At 36.0% G+C, this 13,475-nt stretch overlaps 1 protein-coding gene across 1 annotated transcript; it reads left to right on the top strand.

Annotated features, from left to right (window-relative positions):
* Window positions 1-2,862: 2,862 nt before the first annotated feature.
* LOC140165742 (uncharacterized) lies at window positions 2,863-9,903 on the top strand. Its single transcript, XM_072189060.1, has 3 exons — window positions 2,863-3,006; window positions 4,969-5,632; window positions 7,358-9,903. The coding sequence occupies exons 2-3, from the start codon at window positions 4,975-4,977 to the stop codon at window positions 7,663-7,665; spliced, it is 966 nt and encodes a 321-aa protein (XP_072045161.1). The 5' UTR covers window positions 2,863-3,006; window positions 4,969-4,974; the 3' UTR covers window positions 7,666-9,903.
* The last annotated feature ends 3,572 nt before the right edge of the window (window positions 9,904-13,475 follow it).

The raw sequence follows: 13,475 nt of genomic DNA, 5'->3' as shown, positions 1-13,475 counted from the left end.
AAACTTCTGATCGATGCTCACATCCATGGGGACAGACCCAGAGGTAGACCACCAAAACGATGGCTAGATTGCATCAAGGCTGACTGCACCAAATTAAACCTGAAGTCTGTGGTGGAGGCTAGTCACCAATCCATAAACAGACAGAAATGGAGGACCATCGTGAAACAGATGCCACCACTCAACCCCATGTTGGAGTGAACGGCATAGGTCAAGGTAGGTCAAATGAAATAGTCCGGCATATAGAGGCCCTGCATGAAATTATTGATTGGCTCCAAACAAAGGTTTTCAACCGGTGTCCTTCACCGTAGTTATGGCGGAGTGCAGTCCATTCAATCAAATGTTGTCATCAACCTATTTGATCGTAGTGCAGGATTATGTGTGTGAGACGAACTGTCACGGTAGATTGCAATCATGCTTTTGTTGAATGCATTTGAGTAGTCCGCCATATTTACGGGATGATACGTCGCATGCAAGGCCTCTATTGTATATTAGTATACAAATATTACATGCCTATGAGTGTGATAGTACAAAATATATCATGAGGTCAAATTTTGACTTTTCTATTTCACGAGGCGTAGCCGAGTGAAATAGATCAGTCAAAATTTGACCAAACAAATGATATACTTTTACTATTACACGAATATTGGCATGTAATATTTGTTTTATATCATGATATCACATGGTTTCTTTTCATGCCACGTGATAGTAAAAACTATCACACGGCTAAAGTCACTGTAATCATGATATAATACATTTTGAACGGTATGAGCAAAATTAATACATTTTTATACGAGATGAGTGGGATTTGTCTATTTACTCAGTCATCAGTATTGTATACAATTTAGTTATTACTTCGGGACACTGGTTTGCAAGTTGTACAACATTATAACGACGAATAGAACAAGAGCAATAGAAACAATTCAAAGCAAACAACAACACATGTTCATGCAATACGAAAAAAATCATTGGTTTGAGGCCGTATCAATATGGTTATATATTGTACGGTAACTTATGAAAACTGAATGATACGGAATTAAATTTGCTATTAACCAATGCAATCGTATTCGTATCTACTGTTGTTATTGTTAAATTCAGTCCTTAAGGGGGTACTACACCCCTGGCAAAATTTTTGGCCTACTTTTGCATTTTTCTCAAAATTTATAGCACATTAGTGACAAGTAAGATATGTATATTATAGGGGCAAGGACTACAACTACTGTACTGAAAATTCAGCAACTCAAAGCAAGCAGTTATTGATTTATTGATCAAATATTGGTTTCCCTCATTTTTGACTGTAACTCCACAACTGTTGTCTGTGCTGAAATAAAATTTCCAGTGCAGTAGTTGTAGTCCTGCCCCTATAATATACATATCTTACTTGTCTAAAGCGCAATAATTTTTGAGAAAAATTCAAAAATAGGCACAAAATTGGGCAGGGGTGTAGTACCCCCTTAACAGGGGGGATCAAAAAAAATTTGAGGGTAAAATTCCGGGGTAAAATGTACGAGAAGGCATGTACATTCCAAATTTTTTACAATTTTACAACTTTACAATTTGGGTGTAACACTATGACTCCAATGAGTAATAACTCCAAACGGTATTTTTAGCTAATGAGATAATGACCATATGGGTAGATCCTGGGGGGATAATCTCCCCAATATTTTGATAGGGGATGGTCCATACAATCATCCCCCAATGTTAATGCCTGTATATGGGTTTCTAACCAAAATTAACCCCATGTTTGGTCATTTTAAAATAAAAAGTGCCAATGTTTTTGCGCTTCGCGCAAATTAATTCCAGTTTTGAACTATATTTCACCAGTTTAGCTTCAACATGGCAAATTTTTTTGCGCGCTTCGCACGCATTTGTACATAAACTTATTTTGTCGGCAAAAGGTGCTGCATTCACTGGACTTCAAGAAATTTTCTCCAACCCCAATGTCAAAAAGAAATCTATGCCACTGTTAATGATGTATATTTTTGGTTTCTTTTTTAGGACATGAAGGGGGGATCAAAATTTTTAGACCATAAAAGGGGGATAAAAAATCCACCCTTTTTAGGGGGATCAAAAATTTTGGTTCCAACTTTTCCAACCCCCCACCAAAGTATTTATGAACACTCCCTAATATTAAATAATAATAACAACGAGTCGGGACCTTCCCACAAAAAAAATCGCACATTATGCTTTCCCGTTAAAATTAAAAGTCGATACGTAGGCCCCCCTATTCGCCTTTTAAATTTTGATCTAGGCCTATAGTTCTCTATTTATGTAGGCATATATACTTGCATGATCTGTGTGCTTTTCTTTCGGTTTTTGATACAGCTGATTACGTGGATTTTGCAAACATATTTCATTTCTCTTTATGTTTAAGTATAGAAAATGTAATAATTTACAGTGGCGTAGCTGCCCCCCCCCCCCCTCGTGAAAAGTCTTGCCCCCTCTGTGGGATGGTGGCTGCCCCGATATTTGCCCATTCTAAAAAAAATTGAGATTTTTATACCACTGGAAACCTTTGGCTACATAATGTTTATATACCAAAAATTAATTGCAGATTAGTTCGTTTAGGAAAAATATCGTCAAATTTGAATTTCGTTCTAAAATGTATACCAGAACGAAATTACAACAGTGGCCTAATTCGCAAACGCAAAATCGGAATCAACTGAAATTTTGGGAATAAGCTTTTTTCGTGGATATCTACTGAGAAATGTCATAAAAAGAGGATGCCATGCTAGGATCACGAAATCCACCTTTAAGTCTCAATTTGTTTCAAAAACCCAAAATTTACATTAAATACTTCATATCACATGGGAGCTATGGGGAAAAAAACTTTTACTTTATACTGTTCTTGGACGTGTATAGTGGTGAGCGCCCCGAATGACTAATTGTCCCACAGGCTGTCGCATCCCAGGATTAAGCGCATGCGTGATAGAAACGGACGAACATAGATTTCTAGCCCACGGAATGTGTGATTTATATGATTTTTAAACAACGTTTATCATAATTTTGGTAAGGAATAAACTTAATCGTGATTGAATGAAATATATTTCTTAAAATTAAAACATGTTTGAAGCCAATCAGTGGTTTAATAGATGAAATAAACTCAGTTCGTAATCTCAATATCAAAATTCAGCAGCCCTGTCACACTCAATTCTTTGACGCTGCATGTCACAAGCTATAGAATTTTGGCTATTCTCTTGGTCGGGGCCACGTCACATCCATTCATACATTGGAGTGAAAACAACTTATCGCATATTTTTATTTGCAGAGAGTCGAACCTGGCACAATAGTTTGATAGCTTGTGATACACTCCAGCAGAGTTCAGTGAATGAATGCGAATGCTGTTTTCACTCCAGTGCTATTGTTAGTTCCAGTAACTGTAACTCGGCATACCGTAGCCTAGGTCCGTAGATGTCATTATGATAAAGACTGAAGTCTTGCTGGCAGGACTAGCGCTATTGTCAGCCGGTTCATCCCCGGATGTCCGACCAACAGAATAGTACATCTTGATCTCTTGATTTTGATATAAAATGCTGATCTGCTCCTAATTGAACAACGCTCAGCTTGGAAGAGGTGGATGAGCAGACTATTGACTTTTGAATGATCTAACTTCGGGCTTCGGTAAAAAGCGATGGGAGATCATTTTATTTCCAGACATGGGTCTGGATGAAAAAGTCTTTTCTGTCTTATCAAGGACAAGGGGGTGGTCAATGCAGACCTGCTTGACCTTTCAATCATTCCGTCCATAAATGTTTCTTTGCAGTCAAATATTTTTAATAAGTATTTGTCTGTTTTGATTTATATGGAAATAAAGTTGAAGATATGGCAGCTGAGTATTATTTTTCATATATCTTCTATAGGGGAGATGGGGGATAGTTGAAACATTTGTCACAAAATCGTCTTTTTAACGCAAACCGATTACTTTCAAGAAACACTAACCATATCAGTATAAACATATACATACATGCTACAAATACAGCCTTAAACTTTATTGGACCTGCTTATGATTATTCATATAATCCAATTTGAAAATTTGAGGTTTGGGGTTAGTTGAAATACGGCTTGTAAAAATTTCAAAATAATTATTATTGTGTTGTTAGGGTTATACTTCCCTTGAAGGCACCCTTTAACATACAATCAGTGTGAAAAAATGAATAAGCAATATTGAAGAAATGGTAAACATGTTACAAATTTTTTAAAAGTCAAATTTTTAACCATATTTTTCTATGCGATTTTCACGTGTCAACTAACCCCACCTCAAAAGTTTCAACTAACCCCGATGCCTATTTTTACATTTCAAAGTTCATTACACAAAATAAGAAATACAATAAAACTTTTATTTAACATTATTCTGGGACTTACTACTAGTGCTTATGATACTCAAAAAATCATCGCCTGAGTCTTCAAACAACATGGAGATAATGCATCTTTTCTGAGGGGTATAAAAATTAGTCAATAAAACAAAAAACAAGATATTCCTTTCCCAAGCCAACACTGGTGGGGCATCAGTGCTGTTGCTAATTTGGTGGATGACCCTTACTAATACCTATTACTAGGTGCCAGTATTTTACCAAATTAATTTTTTGTGTCAGAAAAAAATACAATGTTTCAACTTACCCCGCGTTCCAACTAACCCCAATCTCCCCTAATTATGCATAAACAGCAAGTATTTGATTTCATTGCAGCTAAATTTTTCTGCTTTAATGCTTTACATTTATACTTGTCAGAGTCGATACTCGTCAGAGTCGATACTCGTCAGAGTCGATACTCTGCCTAATATCAATGTAGAATAAAATTCAATCATTTTGCATTTTTTAGGAATGCCAACATTGGACCAGCATTGACCAACTGGCCATGTGTGTTTGCCCAACCTAACACTGACCAATGCCCACGTACGTAGGCCCAAAGTAGTCTTGCTAAAATCTTTCAAGCTATACAAATTTCTTGTTGTTTGCTTGTCTTCATTTTCAGAGCTAGATGACTTCATCAATCAATATGTTGCAGCACATGATTTCTAGATTGCGGTTTTCAGGAAAATTGCTCCACCAGAATATTATCCGATGCAGTTCCACAGCAACACCAGCCCCAAAAATACGACAAATGCATGCTAAAGAATCACCTGCTCTAGCCATCAGTCAAACAGCCGATGGTGCCAGACTTAGAAATGCTGATTTACAAGTAATCCATGGTTTGGATAAAGATGGCTATTTCTTGGGTGTCAATGATCAAGGAGAAATAGTAGGTACGATTGGGGCTATTCGTTTAACTGACGAGCTAGGTTTTATTGGTTTCTACCATGTGACTGAGAAGTTTCAAAACAAAGGTTTTGAAGAAAAACTTTGGGAAAAAGCTATTGAGCATCTGGGAGACAGAAATATTGGTATTGAAGTTGCTGTGGATGATGTCCAGAAGTGCCAAGACTTGGGTTTCAAGGAAGAATGGAAAACTGGACGTTTCCAAGGTGTAGGAGTTAACTTACCACCTGAAATTCTTGTGAATAAAGCAATAAGACCTCTGCAAGGAATGGCTATGGGAAAGGTGGTGGATTATGATACAAGTACAAGTGGAATTCACAAGGTGCCATTGGTGTTGGGTTGGTGTAAAGCGCCCTCAACAGGATATGCAGCGTTAGAAGGTAAGGATTATTATGTGATGCAATCGAGCAAGATGCGTCCTTTGTCACTCAAATCAGTATATGGGTTTTAATGTCTCAGAGGTAGAAATTTCTCCCAACCAAAAAAAAAGGGGGGGTTATGCTTGGGAATTTTTTTGAAAAAGTGACAAAACCATTCCGTTGACATTTTTGCAAAAGAGCACAGTTCAATACTTACAAGGGGGAATGGGCATTTTGAGGGGGGAATTTTTTTTTGGGTCTTGAGGGGGGAACCTGAATATTTTATTTAACCCCAACACCATAAAAAACCACAAAATACCACAATGAAAACCACTGCGCATGCATGAATCCCAGGGTCTGCGATGATGCAATCACCCCAAGTATTAAATGCTCACGGAATTGCTGCCCAGGCAGTGTTACCCGTGTAGCTACCGGTCAGTGATTGTGTGCTTGGCATGTGGGGGCCCGGGGGGTCTAAGGTTCGAATCCCGGGGGTGCCAAGTGACTTCTTTGTTCATCTTCTCTCCTTTTTCGTATCTTCTTTAACTTCTGATATCAATAAGCAGGGTTGGGTGTTAGTGTTAAACCATGAGGGGGAATGTTCAGTTTTAAATGGGGAAAATTGTAAAAACAAGGTGGGAATCCGAAAAATTTTAGCGGATGCGAGAGAGGGAACACAACATTTTTTGTCAGATTTTTTCTTCAAAACTCCATTCCCGCCTGCGTGAATGCTGAACAGTTGCTTACCACCCGGATATGCTGCACATCAGGGCATTAGCCAGGATTTGAAAGCAGGACAACCCAGTCTGGGATTCTGGAAGAGCGCCGCCAACGGCTGAAATCCGGCTGTTCACCAAACCAGGAAGTAAACAAGCTTAAACAAATGCGAAAACTCATCATAAAGTGCCCTTTTATAGATATTTAGAGGCTCCTAACATATTAACAGTGATTTGTAACCTTTTTACAGACATTTAGAGGCTCCTAGCCGTGCTTTGTAACATTCAATATCTCAAAAGGCTTTTTTGGTCCAAATGACAGCCAGACGGGTCTCTAGCTAAAGCTATGCTGCACATCCTACTAACCTTTCCATTAAGTGCTATTAAGGAAGGGTGGGCCCATTTTGGAGCAGTCGAAGTTGCCCGAAATTTCTTATGGAGCCAGGTTGTCAATGAATAATAATATAAATATCAATTTTCCCACAAGTATTTCGATCAACGTTGATAATGATCTATTACGGCCAGGTGACAGTATTAGATTTCAGTATTTTTGCATATTGACCTCATTCGACCCCACAATGACTCTTGACCTCAAGTCCTTTGAGTCACTGTAAGTCCCCCACCCAACTTGCTACCAAGTTTGAGTTCACTAGTGGTGATACTTTTAGCACTTCTTCCAGTTGGTTTAATTAAAGTCTAAAGGGTGTCCCAGAAAATTAGCGGGTGCATGAATTTTGACATCACTTGCGAAATATGCATCAGAATCCAACATTTAAAAATAGGGACGGCGGTCCCAGATAGGTCATCAGAAGATATGGGTAGTGAACACTACACATAGTAAATATATAATGTGAAACATTATTTTTTGGATTTTTGTGAAACCGTGATTGAAAACCATCATTTTTTTAAATTCCAGTATGATGTGCAGAAATGAACCCCCGTAGATTTGACCCGAGTTAATACATTTTGTTATTGTTTGACATTACAAACTAACCCATTGATACAATGTTTATAATTATGTTATGTACAGATGATGAGAGAGTCATGGGATACGGAGTCATCCATCCACTTCACAACCCAATCACTCATCGCATCGCTCCACTACTCACAGAAAATGTTAGCATTGCTCAGATGTTGCTATTGACTCTACTGAGCAGCATTCCTAATCAGAAAGTATTCATTGATGCACCACTAAGAAATCCTTCCTTCACCAGGATATTGACAATGGACTTGAAAATGGAACAAATTGGAGAAACTGTTAGAATGTATACTAAAGGTAACCCGGGGTTTCCTGTGCAAAAAGCCTTTGGTATACTCAGCCCAGATGCAGGGTGCTGAAGGCCATTTATAGTGACACTATTTTGGATACATTATGTTGTCGAAATAAGTAATCACCTGTAATATTTTATATTGACAAAGTAAAATTTAACAAAGTTCTCATGACTTATTTTGTGGAGGTTGGTGGCCTGTGACTGGCATCCACTGGTTTTCAATGCCGATTGATGTTGGGTTTGATGGTAGTGGGAAACCGTTTGAATAAAATATTTAATACAACAGGTAGATGTTGTTTGTTCTACAAAACTGGACCTGCAAAAGTGTATGATTTGTCCCTATTGCAATTTTTGGCATATTGAACAAGAAGAAATGAAGCATGATTTGCTGACTGAATAGTAGGCCTACATGTAGGTCCGGAGGGTTTCCGTTTCATTCAGATACTGTGGTACCTTATTGTGAATGCATTTGCAGAAATACATGTGTATATTAAATTGAATCCTCTCTGACGGGCAACCAGTGCAAATTTTGCATGAGTGGAGATGGAGGCAGGCGGTCAAGTGGGGGCAGACAGAGATGTTATTAAATTATATAGCAAGAGAAGATGTGTCTTAATTTTCAATTTTCACAAGAGGTGCAAACTTATTCCTTCATATACTATTTATGTTCAGCTTGTAATAGGCAAGAATTTTGTTGTTACTGCATGCATAAATAAATTTCCATCCTATGCCAGCATGAATTCACAAAGCATGCATCAGTCAAGCAGTTCGCGTTAAGTGCTGTGCCCAGCTCGATGTTACGAGTGCCGCCTATTATTAGTTCAATAGGTTAATAAATGCATATCACTTGTTGCTCGAAAAATTGTACAAAATAATGAACTTCCACTTGACTTGTACTGATGTGTTGATGCATCTCATTAGAAGCATAGACCCTGTGTTAGAGGCATCTCAGTACAAGTGCATTATTTCGTACAATTTCTCAAGCAACAAAGTGACATGCATTTATCCTGGGCATTTATTTATGAAAAAAATCCATGATATCGAGGGTTGACAAACAGAAGGCCTTAACTCAAAAAGTGCCTTTTTGAGAAAAATGAGTAAAAATAATATTTTGCATTGAAATGTGACCAAGTATTATTGTGCTATAGATGCAATAGGAAGTTGAATTGATTTACGGCTTATGATTTTAAGAATCTGTGGGTATTACAGATTATTTTGGTACCAAAATCTCAAAATGGCCAAATGTGAGTTAAGGCCTTCCGTTTGTCAACCCTCGGTATTTGCTATTTCTATAACAAAATTATCACTAAAAGTGTTGGAAAATACAAGCAAAATGTATAAACTCACAGGAAATATGAACTCAAAGTTATTGAGGCCAATCCATTGGTAGGAATGCCAACTTTAAAAACACTAACTACCATTCATAAATAACCACATGAGCAAAATTACTTTATTTCAGAACTTTACTATTGTGACATTGTAGTAAATGTTGCACATCTAAACACACAGTAATAACCCCCCTTAATGAAAGACTGTTACTCAAAAACGGTTATCTTATGCCATATTTGGGATATGCATTTGAAGCATAATTTATTTCTGTGCATTACGACACCTCATTTGTTGCAATGGCCTACAACATTGAAGTCGCAGCGTACATTTAAATGACAGTAAAAGTAACCCAAGATTTGAAAGTTGCAGTAAAATCCTATTGGCCTGTATTCAGTATCCATTGAAGAAAATGTTTTCGGCTCTCCTTGGATTATTCTTCTTGTTTTGTGAATTTGGAAGCGGTCAAAACAATAAAAGTGTCATTATTTGCATGGGTGGTCATTGTTTGTTTTTTAATCATATTATTGAAACATGGCAAGTTGAATATTTTCTGTGACACCAGGAAATGTTGAGTCTAACTTTGCCACTGAAAGGACAACTTGTAATTGTAGGCCATTTAGGACCTTGTTGGTCACAAAAAAATATAGAAATCTTAATGCTTCAATTGGACATGAAATGAATAATGACCACTGATGTGAATAATGACAAATGTTATTGATTATCATGTTTTGATCTCCTTTAAATGTATGAAACAAAAAGAATAATTCAATGAGAGCTTAACAGATTTCCTTCAATGGATACTGAATAAAAGGCAACTTTCAAATCTTGGGTTACTTTTGTTTAAATATATATATATGCTGTGACTTTAATATTGGGATAAATGAGGTGTCATAATATGCAGAAACAAATTTTACAAAAAATTTGCCAAATTTGGCATAAGATAAACCATTTTGGAGTAATGGTCTTTCATTAATGGGGGGGGGGTAATTACTTGTTGGTATGTTTTTGTGTATTGTACAGCTAGCTGCATATAATAATACTGAAGGACCACAATTAATTAACAGGGCAATTGTCTCTTTATTACACATAGCAAATCATTACACATCACCAAAATGATATCATGCAGTTTTTATCATATGTATCCTAAAATAAAGGATCTATGTGCTACACTAAGTTCACATGGTGTTGATACAGTCAAGCAGTGGCAGCACTCCCCCACCCAACATGTGCTCACCCCACCCCAAGTCAGAACAAAATTCTCAATATTAAGGAAAACCATGCTCTTTGAAATGGCAAGTTTTACTTCTTCCAGTTCAATGCATGATGTTACTTGCTTTGCGAGTTGTTTCTGTTCAGTGTTGTGTGCATCATCTGATTGCCAAAACTGCAATTTGGTAGCCCAATTTGAAATAGACTACTTTGAACTATTTTCCAAGGACTTAAAAATGGCCATCACAATTTTGTAATTGTGAGGGACTTCTGAGCTTGATCTAAAAATAATAATTCTAGACTTCTTCAACCAATTTTGCTACAAAAATAAATTATGAATATTTTTGAAAATAAAAAAAATTTGGACAAGATTCATTGACAATCATACACTTTTAAACAAAAGTGTGCCTAAAATGGCCTTTTAAAATTAATTTCCGTATTGTGTTGATCAGGTGTAGCACTGTGAAACAGGCTAGCAAATTTGGCAACTTTGATGCAGTAAGTTGTATCATGTGATAAGGCAAACAAAATGTTTGTATCGAGACCTGTTAAGTGAAATTGGATTTGTTGCAACCCTATACCAGAGCTTCTTTTTTTTTTTTTTAGTTGCAAAAAAACCCGAAAAACCTATTTGGCTGCGAAGTGGCAACAAACAGAAAGGAGAAAAGTGGGCCAAAAATGCAATAAAAATTGAAATTCTGCATAGTGCATAGGTTCCCCCTACAAAAAAAAGCATAGGACACAGCTTTCTGCCCAAATGTTTCCAAGTCAAACTTTTTTTTTGCCTATCCCAGCAAACACAAAAATGTTCTTGAATGTGACACAATCTGGTCCATGGAGGCCAGAGGAATTTTTGACAATTGCGTTACTGAATTATTTCCTCATACAAACATTAGGGTATCATATGAAGAGCTTTGTTTCAAAACCCCTTACATCCACTTTTGACTTTTTGAGAAAAACAGCTTTTTTTAATTGTGCAAGTATTACTTGTTCGATTTAATTCAATTTGGGTTCGGATATAGTGTTGATGAATAGAAACTAAAAGAATAGTTTTGGTACAATTTTTAAGCCTTCCTATTTATTTTATTATTTCTTTAATATCGCGTCTTTTGTGGATGTAAGGGCTTTTGCGACAAAATACATTTACCCCTTTCCTAGAAACCACCTTTGCAATCAAATTTGAGCCCATTTGTTTGCACTACTTTATATAACTTGACTAATGCTTTCAAAATCAAAAAGAAAAAATGAATTATCTCATTTACTTTTTTGATTATGAATTTTTAATTAAATCCGGGAAAATGAAGTTTTCGAGCATATCCGAAGCTACAGCTTTCCTTAATTACAATGAATTTATTCAAACATAGTGACCCCAAAATAGTTCCTTTTGGTTTTAATAGTTAAAGAACATTCAAGGCTACTATTATACATTAAGAAATTATTTTCCAAAAATGTTATATTCATTTTAAGTTCAGATTTCGAAGTTCCTAAGATTTCCCAAACGGAAATATACCATATCTCCGGAAGGGAAAGTGGTATGAAGGTCAAACAAGCACCAAAATGTGTATTTTTACCAACACTATAATGTCATGTCAATAACTCAATTTCATCCAAAAGTGGATGTAAGGGGTTTTGAAACAAAGCTCTTCATATACTGAAAACAACAAAGGTCTAGCATACTTTGTCGTAAGTTTCGCGATGTCTATTTTCGCCTTTATCTCAATTTTGGCTTCCATGGACCAGATCATGTCACAAATGTTATAACCATGTTATAAACATGTTTTGGCTTTATTCTAGGTGTTTTAATATACCGTAAAAACCGGGGCTACTTTCCCACATTTTTTTTGGATGGTGTGGTGCGCCCTCTTTTCATGTTTGCATGAATTGTTACATATAGGGGTTTGAAGGGTATTCCAGAATTAATTGATATATATATTCGAAACTGTCGGCCTAACATATGAATTAGGGTGGCAAAGTTACCCCGATATGGGGTATCAAAGTACTTACGGCTGTGGGGTCGATATTTCGCAAAATTTTAAAAATGTGTAAAAAAACCCCAAATTTTAAAAATGATTTTCCAAAGTTACTAACCACCATATATATGAACTACATATGTACAGGTATATGGCACATAATATAATTTCACATGGGCTAATTGGAATCCTTGTGTTATATTTGTGTACCCTGCACTAAAGGCATATATCATTTTACCGGTCGGGTGGCAAAGTTACCCCGGTAGTGGCAATGTAGCTCCGGTTTACGGTAATTTAAATGTCAGGAAAAACGTTTTTAAAACGTTGTAATTGAAAAAACACTACAACATTTTAAAAATGTTGTCAAAATGTTATTGTAAAATATTTTTGGCAAACATTTTTGCAAATTGTTTTTTCAGCTCTTTTTAATAACATTATGTTAAAATGTTTTGCATCTAGCTTTCAAAAATGATTTTGGAACATTATTAGAATGTTTTATATCCTTTATAATAACCAGACAAAACATTTTCTGTACATACACATTTTATTTGCTGGGATGCTGTACACAAACACTCAATCATTAGCTAGAACCAAGGGAGCTAGTTATCCACTTGAGTACAACTTTACAAAAAGTACTGGTCAAAAATAAGGAGTTCTAATTACGAGATATTAAGTTGGTATAAACATGATAAATACAAAAGCAAGCTTGTTGTGGTTGAAGCTTACCCAATGAATGTAAGACAATCCCACATCGAGGGTTGACAAATAGAAGGCCTTAACTCAAAAAGTGCCTTTTTGAGAAACATGAGTAAAATAATATTTTGCATTGAAATGTGACCAAGTATTATTGTGCTATAGATGCAATAGGAAGTTGATTGAGTAAGGCTTTATGATTTTAAGAATCTGTGGGTATTACAGATTATTTTGGTACCAAAATCTCAAAATGGCCAAAAGTGAGTTAAGGGATCTGGAATGAGCGTTTTGAGCGTTTCGACAGTATTTTTATGGAACATGAGAGCACCTTAGGCGTATCGAATTGCATTCTGAATCTGAAGCATGTCTTTCTGATATCAAATAATTTTCATTTTTGAAAATCACGATATAATACAAATTTTATGACAAATTATAAAAATTTGATATTTTTCAAATTTTGATATATAACAGTCCTCGAAGTAAATTTTATAAATCTAATGATATATTCTTAAAGTGTATGTAGCTGGGGGAGGTTGACGATCAATTGAAAATTTTGACCTTTCATATTGAAGATATGGATTTTTTTCCCAAAAGACCTAATTTTTTTGGTGTTTTGAGAAAAAAATCCATATCTTCAATACTGAAAAGTCAAAATTTTCAATTGATCGTCGGCTTT

Source organism: Amphiura filiformis, chromosome 12 (assembly GCF_039555335.1).
Source record: "Amphiura filiformis chromosome 12, Afil_fr2py, whole genome shotgun sequence".
In the NCBI taxonomy this organism is placed as follows: Eukaryota; Metazoa; Echinodermata; class Ophiuroidea; order Amphilepidida; family Amphiuridae; genus Amphiura; species Amphiura filiformis.
Note: the sequence above shows the minus strand (reverse complement) of the source record. Positions and strands in the feature narration are given on the sequence as shown.